Source organism: Patagioenas fasciata, chromosome 6, assembly GCF_037038585.1.
Source record: "Patagioenas fasciata isolate bPatFas1 chromosome 6, bPatFas1.hap1, whole genome shotgun sequence".
Classification (NCBI taxonomy): domain Eukaryota; kingdom Metazoa; phylum Chordata; class Aves; order Columbiformes; family Columbidae; genus Patagioenas; species Patagioenas fasciata.
The window spans coordinates 10,244,222-10,258,953 of record NC_092525.1 but is presented as its reverse complement, the minus strand read 5'-3'; the positions used below and the strand labels follow the sequence as shown (position 1 = coordinate 10,258,953).

General features: G+C 48.2%; 1 protein-coding gene across 1 annotated transcript; it reads right to left on the bottom strand.

The window, feature by feature from the left end:
- Positions 1-2,265: 2,265 nt before the first annotated feature.
- Positions 2,266-14,461, bottom strand: LOC136104063 (vitamin D3 hydroxylase-associated protein). The gene is made up of 15 exons (XM_065842701.2): positions 13,466-14,461; positions 12,403-12,516; positions 11,922-12,065; positions 11,457-11,590; positions 10,925-11,131; positions 10,340-10,380; positions 9,768-9,892; positions 8,873-8,998; positions 8,040-8,137; positions 7,320-7,419; positions 6,713-6,756; positions 6,025-6,064; positions 3,859-3,967; positions 2,857-3,002; positions 2,266-2,568 (listed from the first exon to the last, which is right to left on the bottom strand). Exons 1-15 carry the CDS (start codon positions 13,673-13,675, stop codon positions 2,440-2,442), a joined length of 1,767 nt encoding a protein of 588 aa, XP_065698773.2. The 5' UTR covers positions 13,676-14,461; the 3' UTR covers positions 2,266-2,439.
- Positions 14,462-14,732: the final 271 nt, after the last annotated feature.

The window sequence follows — 14,732 nt, the reverse complement described above, 5'->3', positions numbered from 1 at the left end:
AAATGCTGAAATCACAGTGAAATGAGCTGGTCCCCTCTAAAGAAGTTGTTCCAGTTGGCTCAGAGGACTGAATTAAAGCTTTCTGGGAATTCTCCAGTTTCTGACTCATTTCAGCCTGGAATATCTATTGGAAGCATGAGACTTTCCTCAGTTCCAGTCCAGCTCCACCAACACTCAAAGCTGCTAAGAAACTATTTAATCTGCGCGTTTCCAACAACCAAGAACATCAGCTGAGAGATGAGAATCTGTTTCTATCAACGCTTTTTTTTTGCATTGCTCAACCAGGACCCTGTTGGGGCAAAGACGCTGCAGAGAGCTGTTAGTTCTTCACCACTTACATATGCACACACAGGTATATGATTAAAAGCCTAACTACAAATCTATCAACACACACATACACACTTTAATCCATGGATACTTGAATATTTGTGGAGGTACGCCTATGCCAAAATTTGTCACTTCAGATTAGCAAATTACTCACTTTTAATGCATCATCACTTCTCAATGGGAAATTGTCGAGTCTTGAGAAATCTGTCTTTGCCTATGGCTTCGTGGAATCAGTTTGTCACGAGGTGACTCTGGGGACATCCCAGCCGGAGGGAGATGCAAAGTGGCAGACCGTAGAGTTCGACAGGTCCCACTTTAGGATCGCTGTTTATAGGGTTGTGAGATCATTGAGTTCAGTCCCACTCTGGCCACACTTAGGATGAGGTAATTTCTAGTGCTTTCCACCATTTATCTACATCCAGAACATTTCGGATCGTATAGTTCTGTACTGTCCTGCTCAGGCTACGATCAAATAGCAGGTTTCCAGGAGTAGTTGGTCATTGCTACCTTTCTCAGGCAAAAGGAGGGTCTTTTCCCATACGACAGGAATTTTGAGAGCATGGAGGGGTGGCCTCAGTGCTTCGTCTCACAGCACTTGCATAATTGGAATTGTTTTCCACAACATGCCATGTTTGTCTGGGAATCCAGGTGCTCAAATGGCTAGGGGCGGGTTGCAACCACCACACCTTTCCTTGCAAAACAAGGTCTGTGCATGCTCAGCTCCAGCCAGGAATACAACCTGGGCGGGTTACCTGCTTAAATAATGAGGTCCCAACTCAAAATCCTTTGCTCCTGGCCTGAGACAGCCCTGGTTACTTGGCAGAATTCCATCAGATGGGAGCTCTGTGGCTGGTGGCACCAGCAGCATCCTGCAGAGATGGGGCATCCTCTGGGAGCAGGGCTGTGCCATGGACCTTCTCCCTGCTCTGTGCTGAGCAGAAGATGCTAAGTCAGGCTCAGGAGCCAGGACTTTGTGTAATTCAGACTTGCTTGTGACCTTGCATGGCCGCTGGATGACAGCAGCATCTCCGCACAGCCCCAGGGAGGCAGGTAAATGACAAGAATGGTGTCACCCTTTGGGTAGCGGCTTTCTCCTCCTGTTGGGGAAATACCGACTCCAGCCCTGGTGCCTGGAGAGATACAAAGGCTTGGAGAAGACATGGATCATCGCTGATGCTGATGCCTTGTTTCAGGGCACACTTGCTTATTTAAAGCATTTTGGTCTCTGCCATCACTCCCACCTCCTCTTCCAGCCTCTTCCTCCACGTTGAGAGCGAAGGATGGATTGAGAAACAGCACACAATTGTCATAGTGAGGTTGGAAGCACCAAACAGTGCAAACAGTCTAAATGCAGCCACAGAAATGCTTAAACTCAGTTTTCCCTCAAGTGCTCATAGGCAATAAAAAGAATCCCCAGTCTTCTTTTCCCATTCCTTAGCTGGAAGAAACAATGAGGAACAAGAGCGAAGACAGACCACTTACCACTTCTCATAGCTTATGCTTAAACAAAGACAATTAAGTTTTCCACTATTCACTGCACAATTAAACTGCAGAGCCCGCTGCCACCGGACCGCGTGGAGATCAAGAGAGTAAATGAGTTCCGGAAGAGGCCCCACAAGTTCACGAAGGAGAGCTTTCTTGGCAGCTATTAAAAATGATGCGCCGACCGCAAGTTTTTGCCAAAAAAACCTCTTAGCAAACCCATGGCACAGCCAGAGAGGGAATCTTACACTTACCAGTTTATATTTTCCCATAAACATCTGCTCCTGTTTGCTGTTGGAAGTAAAATATTGGGGTAAACAGCTCCTCAGCCTCATATCATGCAACAGATGTTGTTATACTGTAGTTATTAGATTCCTTTGGTCCAGCATCAACCCTATTCCTTTTTTTATTTTTACGCAAATTAACTCTAACAAAGAAGGACAATTTGGACAGAGATGAGATTTTTGCTAACTATTTTTAAACAGTATTTATTGCCAATTTATCAAAACAGTGATTCAGAGTCTGCAAATCACAATCTACTTTGCTTTGTGCACCAGGTAGAAGGTGGCTGGAGGGAAGGGCAGGGAGTGAAAAATGAAGTGAACCATAGTGAAGGCAGGTTCCCAAAAGTCACACATTTCTCTTTGTGCCGTGGGTAAGCGTCTCCACCTCCTTCATGAAGCGAAGGCACAGCTCCTCCTGCCATGGCAAAGCCACGCACTGGACGGCCACCGGCAGCCCCACGGCTCCTGTCACAGCCTGAAAAATCAAGCATGGGGCCAAGTCAGAGACAAAAGAGAGAACGCTGTCTTTTGACATTACAGAAAGAGAAGATGAAGGAAGACATGCAACGGGACAATGGCCAGGCTGATGTACACCAGCCTAGCTGTACCACATGCAGGGCAGTAACATGGTGTATGCAAATCGCATTACTAAAACGCTCCCATTCTCATCAGGACGTGTAGACAAGCTTTGGGACAATGTGCCAGAGGCACCACTGTGCCAGTCATAACCTTCTGCTAAGGCTTAAGCTCTTTCCCCACTGACCTCTTTTAGTCTCTTATCCCAAGGGTCTCTGTAGTGCCCTCGGTAATGCTTCAGTTCCTCTTCGTCAGCTCTTGTGACCGTGCTGACCGGCACCACCCCGGCAGGGAAGTTTAAGACATTGTATAAATTGGTATAGGAGGTCGCAGCTGGAAAAGATCACACAGAGCAAAATGGTAAAATTCAGTGCGCTGAGCCAGCGATGACTTTTGGATGATAATTTGGGTTGCAGGATCTCACACTGGAGTGGCTGGACCTGAAGAGACCACCAAAACACGCTGTTTTTAAAGGGGCTTTTGATGGAGAGCTTTGAGGACCACATGGCTGCTGAGATGTGAGAGACACCCATGCCTTCACCTGTCAGTCAGGTGCAGGTTAGACCTGCTCCAGGAGAGAGATACCAGGATTGGATCGAACTCAGAGTCTGCGTCTATGTCTCCCATACCCCAGGGAAAAATCCCAGTTACCTTTTCAAGATAATCCATATGCTCAGTTTTGTAACACCATCTTGGGGATTTTGGAAGCCAAAGGGCCATTGTTAGAGATGGAGGACCCTGACTGTTTGCTGGAAGCTATAAAAAAAATGCCTTTTTTCTGCAAATCACAGGCAACGAGTCTTTCTGCTCTCTGTAAAGTCTTGGGAAATGTACGATGGCCACATTCAGAAGAGCGTGGCCTTGTACCAAGGTCTACCAGCCCTCTGACAACTATCCTCACAGTCACAGCTCTTGGGCTGTTTACAGGACAGACAATGCAGGGGAAACTCACCCCTGAATGAGTGGACATACGTGACACTATTTGCTGCCCCATAATTATCCAAACACCTGCAGCTCAGATGAGGTGGGGGCATGAGAAGACCCACCCAGAGGAGACCTGTCCTTTGCTTTCTTCCCCAGAGGGAAGACCGAGCAATGCTCATGGTTTAGGCAATGTCCAAAAGACCAAAAGGTCTTGCTCCAGCTCTGCCCACAAGCACCGCCACAGATACAACTCAGTGGAGATTACCAAATAGCTTCCCAGCGTAGCCATGGTTAAAGGCTGGACCCAGCATGGGACAAAGAATCACATCCAGTCTCAGCTTCCTCCATTTAGCAATGAATTCAGTGCGGTAAGCCTGGAAGGAAAGACAGAGGATACAACGATGTCTGTTGGACAGCAGTGGCAGATCAAGGCCTACAGCATAGGAAAAGGAGGAAAAAAACCTTCCTGGACGCAACTGAAAAAATCAAATAAAACCCAAGCTGTGCTTTGAAAGAGCTGATGGATTTTGTTCTTTCACCCTTAGCTTTCCTGTCAGAAAACCACGTGCTGCCAAGACCTGGACATAAATGCTAGATGGACGTTTCAGAGTTGATTTCTTCCCACAAACAGTTTTGTCTTTGAGTTTTATTGAACGGAGATCAACAATAGTTTGAAGAATTACACCTAGCTGACTGTAAGTCAAATTTCCTAAAAGCTTCGGTTGTTTTGGTACATGAATCTAGAAGATATGAATTCAAATTCTTCTTTCATTCTGCATCAGGACACAGGTAAGAAAAAGCAGCAGCAAGAGGCAGTTGCACAAGCCCAAGATCTGCCCCCCACAATGCAGGAGGCAGCTTTAGGCTTGCCCTGTAGATCTAAGACCTAGATTTGTAGTCTGGTTTACCACAGCTTTCCTGAACATCAGACAATGAATGAATCCATCCTCAAAGAGATGTTCCACTTTGTCTTAGGAAATAAACGCGGATGGACCACAGCACGGCTGCTTCTACAGCCGCATTCTGGTCACAGGGACACATTTGTTCGCCAGTCCAGCCCCTGTTCCACACAACTCTCTTACATTTTCTGTACATTGTCCACATCTCTCACGAAGGACCCAGCTACGAGGCTGCTTTTCAGTCTGACCTCAATTTCCGTCTGCAGTCTGACATCCTTCCTCCAGAAAGTGTAACACATGAGATGCGTTTCCAGGAAAAACAGTCAGTGTAGCTAACCTGATTTTTCTTCTGAGAGGAAATCTGGTCGCTAGCCAGAAGTTTTGAATCAGCTCTTGTTTGCAGTGGATGAAAAAAATGTGAATATGGTTTCACTGCAGAAAAACAACTCAAAAGATCTCTGAGGCCAACAAAACTTTTTAAGAGTTTTCTTTTCATTTGGGTCTTGTTTTGCAAGGGGGAGAAGAACCTGTTTTCAAGGGGAAAAAAAGCCCATTTCCTTCCAAACACTCCAATCAACCCAGTGACCAGGCAGGTTGGTCCATCGAGCAACTGGCACTGATGGAGGCTGCGTGGTGTGGGCTGGGGACACCTTTCTCCTCGGGGAGGGTTGCGAGGGTGTTTAAGGACAAAAAGACCAGGACACCCAGGGAACACAGATCCTGCCTTATGGGAGGACACCAAACAGCTCAGCTTCTCCAGCCTTGCGAAACACCAGCTGAAAGGGGATACAACTGCTCTCTATAAATAGATCAAGGACGAGGGAGGCAGTGGAAATATCAGAGAGGAGAGGTGCTTTTTAAAGCTCAAGGGCAGGAATAAAATGAGGATACACTGGAAGTGAATAAACAGCACGGGAACTATGAAGGTTTCCAACCATCAGAGCAGGGAGGAGAGGAGCTGGCCAATAAAAACAGATACACGCATAAAACTCAACTGGCTTTAAAGAGGAACCTGATCAGTTTGCGGGCAGCATGCAGCTGTCCAGAATAACGCGTCCTGCCTTATGTTCCTGATCCCAAATGAGTTCAGACAAAATCCACAGAAGCCAAGGAGCTCGCAACCACAATTTCTGGCTCCTAAGGACTCTGCTTGACAGTTCAAGCATGTGACAATAACGCCTAATGTCTGAAATGAGGGATTTGAACCAAGAGACAGAAAGAAGGAAAAATTAAGCCTCGTCTTTAGAGGCTGTTCATATGCTATTTCTGCTTAGCAAATATAGGGCAAAGGATAATCTTTCTTCCCCATCCTGCAGTAAGCAGAGACCTCCACATAAACATCTATTGCCTTAAGCTCTTACCACTTCTTGCAAAGCTTGACTTTCAAAGAAAAGCCTAGCTGCTTTATATCCATATGATCCATTTCCAACCCTGAATCCACCACAGAGCTCAAAGCAATTGCTTAGAAACTTTAGGGATCTCTCAGTATATTTGTTAAAAAAATGAAAAATAATTAAGAAAAATCACATTACCGCCACTGCTCCGTGCTGATCCCAGAGGTTTTTGGCAGACCTGGAAAGGTGGCAGAATTAATCAGCTTTGAGACTGTGGCAACAGAAAGCAATTAACAGAATGCACAGAGAGCCCCTTGTTCTGGAAACCACACAACCCTTCTGGGAACGAGCTCTAGTTTCACCCAGCTGATTATGCTGGGTTCACATGTGCCTACAGGTACATCAAAGAAGCTTACAGCAAAAGCATGCCAACACCTCTAGGTGCTCTGGCACCTAGACAAAGATCACGAGACTTCTAAATTCACTTGCTCGCAGCTTGGTGTGTGTCTGCCTCTCTTGGAGGGGCAGGTACTTCACCCCGTGCTGCACCTCTGCATTAACATGACATGTGATGATCTGGGTACCAGAATCCACCTGTTGGGGAAAGCAGTCTGTATCTCCCTGTGCCGATCCCCATGGAGACAGCCCTGCTGTGATGAGCATCCTTGAGCTCTTAAAATAATCTCTGGCTGCACAACCCTGGATAACACTGTGCTAAGTCCAGGTGGGTTCTGTGATTCTGTGATGCTGAGACAGCACACATTCATCTGGCCCAGCCTGTGCCCCATGACAGGGCTTTGCACAGTGAGCTGGCATCTACTTGCATGAACTGGTGGACACATCCATGTGCATCCCCTTTCTCTAGAGCTGCTTTGGCGCATCTTACCCCACTCCACAGAGAGCGCTGAGATCCCGAGCGATTCGTGGGTACTTTTGGAAGAAAGAGAAAAAATTCGGATTAGTCAACGACAACACAGCTGACATAGCTGGCTAGCAGGTGGTTGCGTTTTGGGCACACTTCTTGTCCTGGTAGAAGAGGCTCTGAAGAACAGACGTGGTGTCCAACGAAGTAGATTTACTCCCACATTAATTTGTACATTTAATCACAAAAACCCATGCAAATAAGGCTCTAGACAACACTGCTAGCCCTGGAGAGCATCTTCTGGATGCGGGGATGCTGTTTAGATCCTTGCTAGCAACACCCAGTCTCTTGGAGCCCATTGCTGGATGAGCAGTGTGGCTCATGGGTTCCTGGTCATATTTTGACCTTCCCAGGCAACACACCCACAAAAGGCTGCCAGGCTCACTTGATAAGCTCAGCCTGGGTTTAGGGACTAAGTGTATTGAAGTGTATTTCACTAGGAAGCCCATCAGGCACTTAACATGAAGCAGCAAAGCACTGCCAGAGAGGAGCAGCTTCTCTCCCTGCATGTGGAAATCTCCCCACCTTGCGGATTTCCTACAACACGGAGAAGACACATCCACACACTTACTATGGGTTTCAAGAGGATAGCAAAGATCCTTTTCACCAAAGCAGGAAGCCTGTAAGTATTGAACTGGGATTTCAGGTTGGGATCCACGATGTCTCCTTTGCTGGAAGGGCAGAGAGTGAAGGAGAAGTCAGGACAAGCCATCTATGCTGTTTCCAAAGCAGGGCTTGTCTTAGAGGGGAGCTGCTAGAAGACAAAATCAGCCCGTTTCAATCCAAAATGCTGAACAAGAGGTGCTCATGTGGAGTTTAGATGCTCAGGTGTAAATGCTCACCGTAGAAATTATAGAGAAAAAAGTACTTTATTGCCAACGTTGACAGTGCCATAAAGGCTCTGGTGGGGCCACATACAACTCTGGCCATGGTTCCCCTTGAAGTGAGCGAGCGGCTGCGTGGCCACCAGCCAGGGCTAAACCACCATCCCTCCATGGGGAGTTCTAGAATGTGTGCTGTTTCCCAGGGGCCAGGGACTAATCACACACACAAAACCAGTTGCCACAGTGCTGCGGACACACGGTATCTTATCACCCTTCTGCATTACCCATGTGTGTGAACTGCTCTTGTGAATTAGCTGGTGCTCACGCTAAATGCATCCTTCCAGAAATCGCTCCTCTGCTGCCCACTATTCAGTTTGCACTCACAAGGATATAAACACTCCGGATGCGCCCACTGGCTATAGAGTGTCAAGTCTCATGACCCACACTGAAATGAGGGTTTTACTCACAAACAGTCCACCATGTGAGCAGCACCATCCGAGAAAATCCCTCTGGTGAACAGCTCGTCTACCACGTAGTCAATCTTGGGCGGTGCAAAGGGAACAAGCTGCAAGAAAAGCATCCTGTTCAACAAGCAACAGATGAATGATTCTGCAAACCTCCGTGACCCGCTAGTGAGATGTGTGGGAAGTGGTGGGAAGCTCAGACCCTCCTTGCTGCTGTAGGACCCCATTTTCACAGGGACCTGGGTCAGTAGCGTCTGCCCACTCTCCTTTCCCATCTCCAAGGCATTAATGCATATTGTGACCTGGCACAGGCTCCAATCCTCCACAGGTTAGAGAAGAATTTTTAGAGGTTTCAACATACCAAGTATTTTTAGCTCATTTGCATCATTGGAACAGCTCCCATATAGAAATCCCCACTGGTGGAACCACAGAATAATTTAGTCTAGAAGAGGTTCCTGAGGGTCAACTGCTCCAACTCCCTTCCCCCTTACTCGCCGAGAAATTTGTAAAGTGTTTTTAACAGCTGAGGGATCATGGAAACTGTTGTGAGCTTGATGTTTATGGGAACACAAAACATGATAGGAAAAAAAAAGGTGCTTTAGAAAAGAGGTGACTTGGAGATATCTGAAGGCGATTCTCCTATCTGCCAGGCCAAGAATATAAGCAAGATCGGTTTGGGAAACAAACTGTTGTATTTCCCTTCCTCTTGGTGATCCTTGCAGTAGGGAAGGATGGTCCCTGCTTTATAAGCAGCAAAAGCAGAGCTGGGAAATGATTTTTCAAACTCTGAAGGAGCAGGATAACAGCTCCAGGCAACCACAGGCATGAAAACCCACCATGTGCCCTGCATCCTGGAGGAGCTTTCTTGTCTGCTGGACGGCTCGTTTCATGCTGGGTGAGGGCTGGAAGTAGCCATCTCCTTCATAATAGCCAATCCGAAGTGGCTTTGAACTGGTGTAAACCTGTGAGAAAGAGGAGCCATCACTTGTACACACAAGACGTACAAGACTGGATCATTCCCAGGACTCAGGGAGGCAGCAGCTGAGGTCTCTTGGGCTGGAGGAATGATAGGAGCAACAGGGCTGGTGGAAAGCAGTGTTGTCCAGAGCATAGGTCTGCAGAAGTGGTCCTTGGTCTGGTCTTTCTGACCTCCTGCCATGGGAACATGTGCCAACTGTGGGACAGTAGGTGTGATGGCACCTGCACAGACCACATGCCTGGGGTGCCTGGCTACGGACCAAGTTTGGGGGCCTGTTCCTCCAGATAAGTGACTGGTTTGTATTGTCTGCATGTCAGGGACAACTGATAGATCCTAGGACCTGAGCCAGAAAGACACAATCGGATGGCAGAGGCAGAGAGCTAATGACAAAGGGCAATGATTTCTTAGGGCAGTGACTGTTAAATCAGGCTTTCTGACTAAAGGTGTGAATTCCTCTGGTCAGTAGAAATCAGCTCCTTTAGGGACTGGGCCAGGATGGGGACAACAAGCTTGTTTTGGACATTGCCGGGAAGGGAAGGGGTCAGTGTCTGACAGGTCTTATCGGGGGAAGCCAACAAGGATCTGCCAACTCTGCTGTGTGGCTGCTTCTTGTGGTTTCTGATGCTGAGTGTCCTCTGTTCAGAAGGATGCTTGCTTCCCTGGGTCATTCGAGATATGAAAACAGATAGGAATCTCCCAAGGTCTCACTTTGTTGCTGGGCAAATAGAGACCTGGGTTTGCCTGAGCCTTACCTCCTCATTGAAGGGGATGGGGGGCACGGTGGGGTCCAGCTGGAACATCTCCTCGCAGAGCAGAGCCTTCATGCAGAGGGCCAGGCTGTCCACATCTCTCGCCATCGGCCCCAGCGTCCCCGTCACTGCAAGAACAAAGGTCTTATCACTGCGGGCAGATGGGCTGGTGCTGTCTCAGTCACTGGTAGGGGTTCAGCATGGAAGAGTTTCCATCAGGCCAGGAAATTGCCCACAGCAATGCCACCTGGCAGCAGCTGAAACCAGCAGAGTCTCCTGAAAGCATCTCCAGTGAAATATCCCAGGCCTTTGGGATGCACAACTCTCATTTCCCATAGCTACACGTTGCGTCACCTGAACAGGTAGGGCTTCAATTCCACTTGGATTCAGGTAACACCTACCACCATCCAGAATAGAATCAATGGTGCAAAAATGTAACAGCACAAGGCAGGCCCTGGTCTAATAGATCACTGAATTTAACTGGCCAGGAGAGACATAATTGAGCAAGCACATTTGCTGGCACTTCAGCAGGAGAAGGAGATGCAAGAAGCAAGGGTTTGACAAGATGGACTTACCTGAAGTCATTCCTACCACAGCAGAAATCGAACCCAGTTTGCTAGGAACAGAATGGGAGAAACAGATTAGCAGCAGCTCTCGCTGTAAGGCAGGTCACCATGGCGAGCTGCAGACTTCCCATTTGCCCCAAGTCAACATCTAGGAGGGCAAAAGGTCCTGCAAAGACTTTACACTTTCTAGGCCAGGAGAACTTCCATGGTCTGTAAGCTGCTACAGGTTAGAGACAGTTTCTATTATCTCCCTTCCCTGGTCTTTTCCTCATCTGTGAACAAACCATCTCTGATAAACAGAAAACTCTTACAAGCAAAGCATCTGAAAAGGAGATTACCCTGTAGCATTTGCTTTCACCTTCCTGGGCCAGGCTATTAAAAATTGAGTAAGTCTTTGCTGCGTTAACAGATGGAGGTCATCACATGTCATTAATAGAGCCCTTAGGCTGGCTGACACAAGGAAACAGGCAGGTTAGGGGGATAACTTAAACCTGGAGGAAACCACAGACACTACTGCAAAGTCTTGATACACTGTGGGGGACACTTTGCAGTATCTGTGGTGGGTGGAAAGAGGAGACAGATGTTGGCATGTACCTGATCCTGTTGCCTGTGGGTTTGAGCCCGCATAACCCGCAGAAGCTGGAGGGCAGGCGGATGCTGCCAGCTACATCTGAGCCGATGCCCAGGATGGAGCCTCCACCTGCGATCAGAGCTCCCTCCCCTCCCGAGGAGCCCCCGGGGCTCTTCTGATGGTTGAGGGGGTTCAGGGTTTGGCCAAAGATGAGGTTGCTGCAGTCATAGCTGGGGAGAAGAGGAACAGCAGGTAAGTGAGGTACTTTGGTCTCTACAAACCATAAATACAGCGCACGGAGCATCCGTGCAGAGATGTGCGTGGAATTAATCCCAGCAGGTAGAATCAGCATGAAGTAGATTTGTTGGGACAGCTGAATTTAAGAAGAAAGAGGCATCAAACGTAAGACAAATAATTTCAGATTGAAACAAGGAGGCAATTAACTCAACGTGCATGATTGAACAAGGGTTGGAGCTTGTGAATGTGGGTCAGCCCTTTCTCAGATACCAAGAGTCACACATCACAGTGTTTTCGTGAAGGCGAACACGTTATTACTTTATCATCGTCTGCGGGATGTTGGTTTTCACGAAGGGAATTGCCCCCTGGCTCTTTAGAACCTGGACGATGACGCTGTCTTCTTCCTTCACTTGGCCCAGAAACTTGACCATCCCTCCAGAGGAGATGTGGCCCTTGGGAATGGGAAGCAAAGCTCTTTAGATAGCAGGAGAGCTGTGACAATAACAGACAACATCCTGATGCCTCCTGTGACAAAGTTCCCACCTAACTTTTCTCACGGGCAGAAAAGGACCTGACTACCTCAGGGAAAACTACATCAAAGCAGGTCAGAAATTTCTGCAGGAAACAAAATTTTCAGCAGAAGAAAAGGCAGGTTTGCTAGTACCACAACATTCGGTCCAGAACACCCTCGTCTGAGGCAACTCTCAGCCAGTCCTCATGAGGATGGGACATCTTGGCCTGTTCCCAGCCCCAGGCCAAGAGACGGGGCAATTTGGGATGTACCTTGCAGTCAATGTGGTCCTTGATGCTGATGGGAATGCCATAGAGCAGCCCCTTCTCCTTCTGCTTCTTCAGTTTCTGGAGCTGGTCCTCACAGCCATGAATGAAGTCTGTCACACAGTTCACCTCCTGAGTCACCTCCAAAGCCTCTCCAGAACAGAGAAGAGCAGCAAGACAGATGAATGGATGGAAGGAAAGAAACAGTATTTAAATTGAGTTTTCAAGCTGAAAGTTCAATCTCCTCAAGCCTCCAGCATTCATTATTCAGACCTTACTATAAACTTTTCTTCTTGCTGGAATAATTTTCTGCCCTGGATCTCTGTCCTGCTTATTTGCCCATGAGCCACCCTTCATACATCACAGTACTGATAAATTATAACCCCCAGCATTGCCAGTTCTCAGCAAATGAGCTGGTATTGAAGTTGAAAGCCCTCGCTGCAGAAGAGCCCCACAGCATCTCTCCCATGCTGGAGGTATCACTCACTTTGCTCATGTAGGAGTAGAGGACACTTTCTGGGGATAGGGACCCCTCCTTCAGCTTCTCCACCAGCTCCACCATTGTCAGCGAGAGGATGTGTGCAGTCTGGGTGCCTGGATTCTGCAAAGGGTTGGAAATTAGGTACAGAGGGGAGAAAACGACAGAAAAGGCTGCAAATACTCAGTTCTAACAGCTGCACAGAAATGACCTTGAATGGAGAATTTTAAGAGACATTCCCTGTAGAAACGCAGGCAACCCACATGACACTGCATGTGTTGGAATGGGGAATTTGCTGACGGGGAATTTGCTGAGCCTTAGTTCATAAAAACAGAACAAAACCGGGCAGAAAACTGCTTATTGAGTGGAGACTTGCCTGAACATGTAAGAGAGGTTCGACGTGTCTCCATTTACTCTCCTGCAAGCCTTCACCCCCCCTTCTAACTCATAGACAATGTGTTGAGTAGCAGTTCAACCAGCTGAAGTTTTACGAGATTTATCATTAACATGGGGAAAAGAAAAGTGTGTGCTGCTTGCAATCTTCCCACACAACAAAAAAATAGCAGTAGATATTCATTATGTGTTTAAGACAAATCCCAAACCCAAGGACCTAAAATCCAGGCACTTCTTCACTTGGGCATGTGCAGGAGGAAATGGGTTTTGGTCACTGATGCTGGAGGGATGTGAAGCCCCCCTGTGCTTTGAGGAAGATGAGGCAGACAGGGTCCTGTGGGGGGGCAGAAGTAAGGAGGATGGGAAAGGCTTGGTGGCAGGGACAGAAGAGGAGAAAAGGGGACAGGGAGGTCTGGGTTGATCTGATTTGGAGGGTCCCAAACTCCAGTCTTCAGAATTCCCTCAACATATACGTATTAAGAAATGCTTTCTTTATGCTGTCTTTATGGGAGGTCTTTTGTGACAATGGAGGGTGGTGATCCTCAGAAAAACTGGTAATGCTCCAAAACATGCATATGCCCTAACCACTATTCAAAGGGGGATTGATCAGCACTGCCCCATTGCTTTGGTTATCCAAAATGCAAACCCTTCCTCCCCAAAACACTGTCCCCCAAATTACCTCTTGCTTAAACATGTGAACTGCCTTCTCCATTCGCCCCAGGGCCAGATCCCGTGCCCCCCTTGCCTCCTCCATCTTCTGCTGGATCTGCCGACGTTCCAGCCATTTCAGTAGCACGACAGCCGCAGCTGAACCGCAGAGCAGAGCTGAGAGGGTGCGAGGCTCTCCCCACAATGGATCTAGGACCTCCCAAAGTCGCTCTTGGGTCATGATTTCTCTCCCAGTCCTTTACGTTCTGGTCCAGCTGCAGACAGGACCTGAGTCTCCCACCTTCTCCTGAGGAGGGCTGTTGAATGCAGGCTGTGCAATCGCCCGCTGTGCAAGATCAGCTCTGAAGCAGATTTGCATTAACAAAGTCCAGGAAAGGAGTTCTTAGACCATGGACTTTGAAAGGGGTCTGTCTGCCGGAGAAGCGCTGTGGGTCGGGCTGCAAAGCAGCGTGCTCAGCTCACACTGGTTTTGGGAGGGTGTCCCCCAAGGCTGTGTGTTCCCACACGGCTGTGGCTGCTGAACCTGGCTATGCATGGGGGACAGAGATGATTAGCAAAGCTGAATGTCTGCAAAACCCAGGTCTGGATTATCCCTACTACGTCTAATAATTAATTTAACCCGTCAACGGGACGTGCTCAGGCATCGCCTCTGCCCCCCAGCAGCAGCACATGCAGCCCTTTGAGCCTGGGACATTTCCCTGCTTGTCCTGGAAAACCTGGTGCAGGGGGTGAAACTGCACCTATTGAAGCTCAGGAGAACCAAGAGTATGAAGGTGCAAGCAGGACACAGTGGCTCTGGAAAGGCAGTGTGCAAGGAGCTCTCTGAAGATGCCTTCGAGGATTACGGCTGCCCCTGTCATTTTCAAATCAAGCCCTTTTGAAAAGCATCTTGGCGACTCAGGTCAGGGGGTGAGCACTTTCGGGAAATCCCCTCTGATGGGGTCCAGCATCCTGTCTCTTCTCCTGTTTCTAAGCCATCTTCCAGCCAGCACAACGCAAAAGGAGCTGGACCATGCAGCCTTGCCAGCCCCAGAAGCTGCCCCTGGCCACGCTGCTCCCCACCCACGGGACTGTCCCCAGGAGTATAAGAAAGGGATGAAAAAAGAGCCAACCAAATTTCTCTCAACCCTCCAGGGTCTACAAGCCTGGGTGAAGCAACAGATGTCTCCGAAAATTCATTGCCAAGATGCAAGGCAGTGTTGCCATATCTGGAGAGATGCTGGCTCTGCTCCAGTTAGAGTAGCAGAGCTTGTAAGGAGGCTGCATCCAGGGTGATC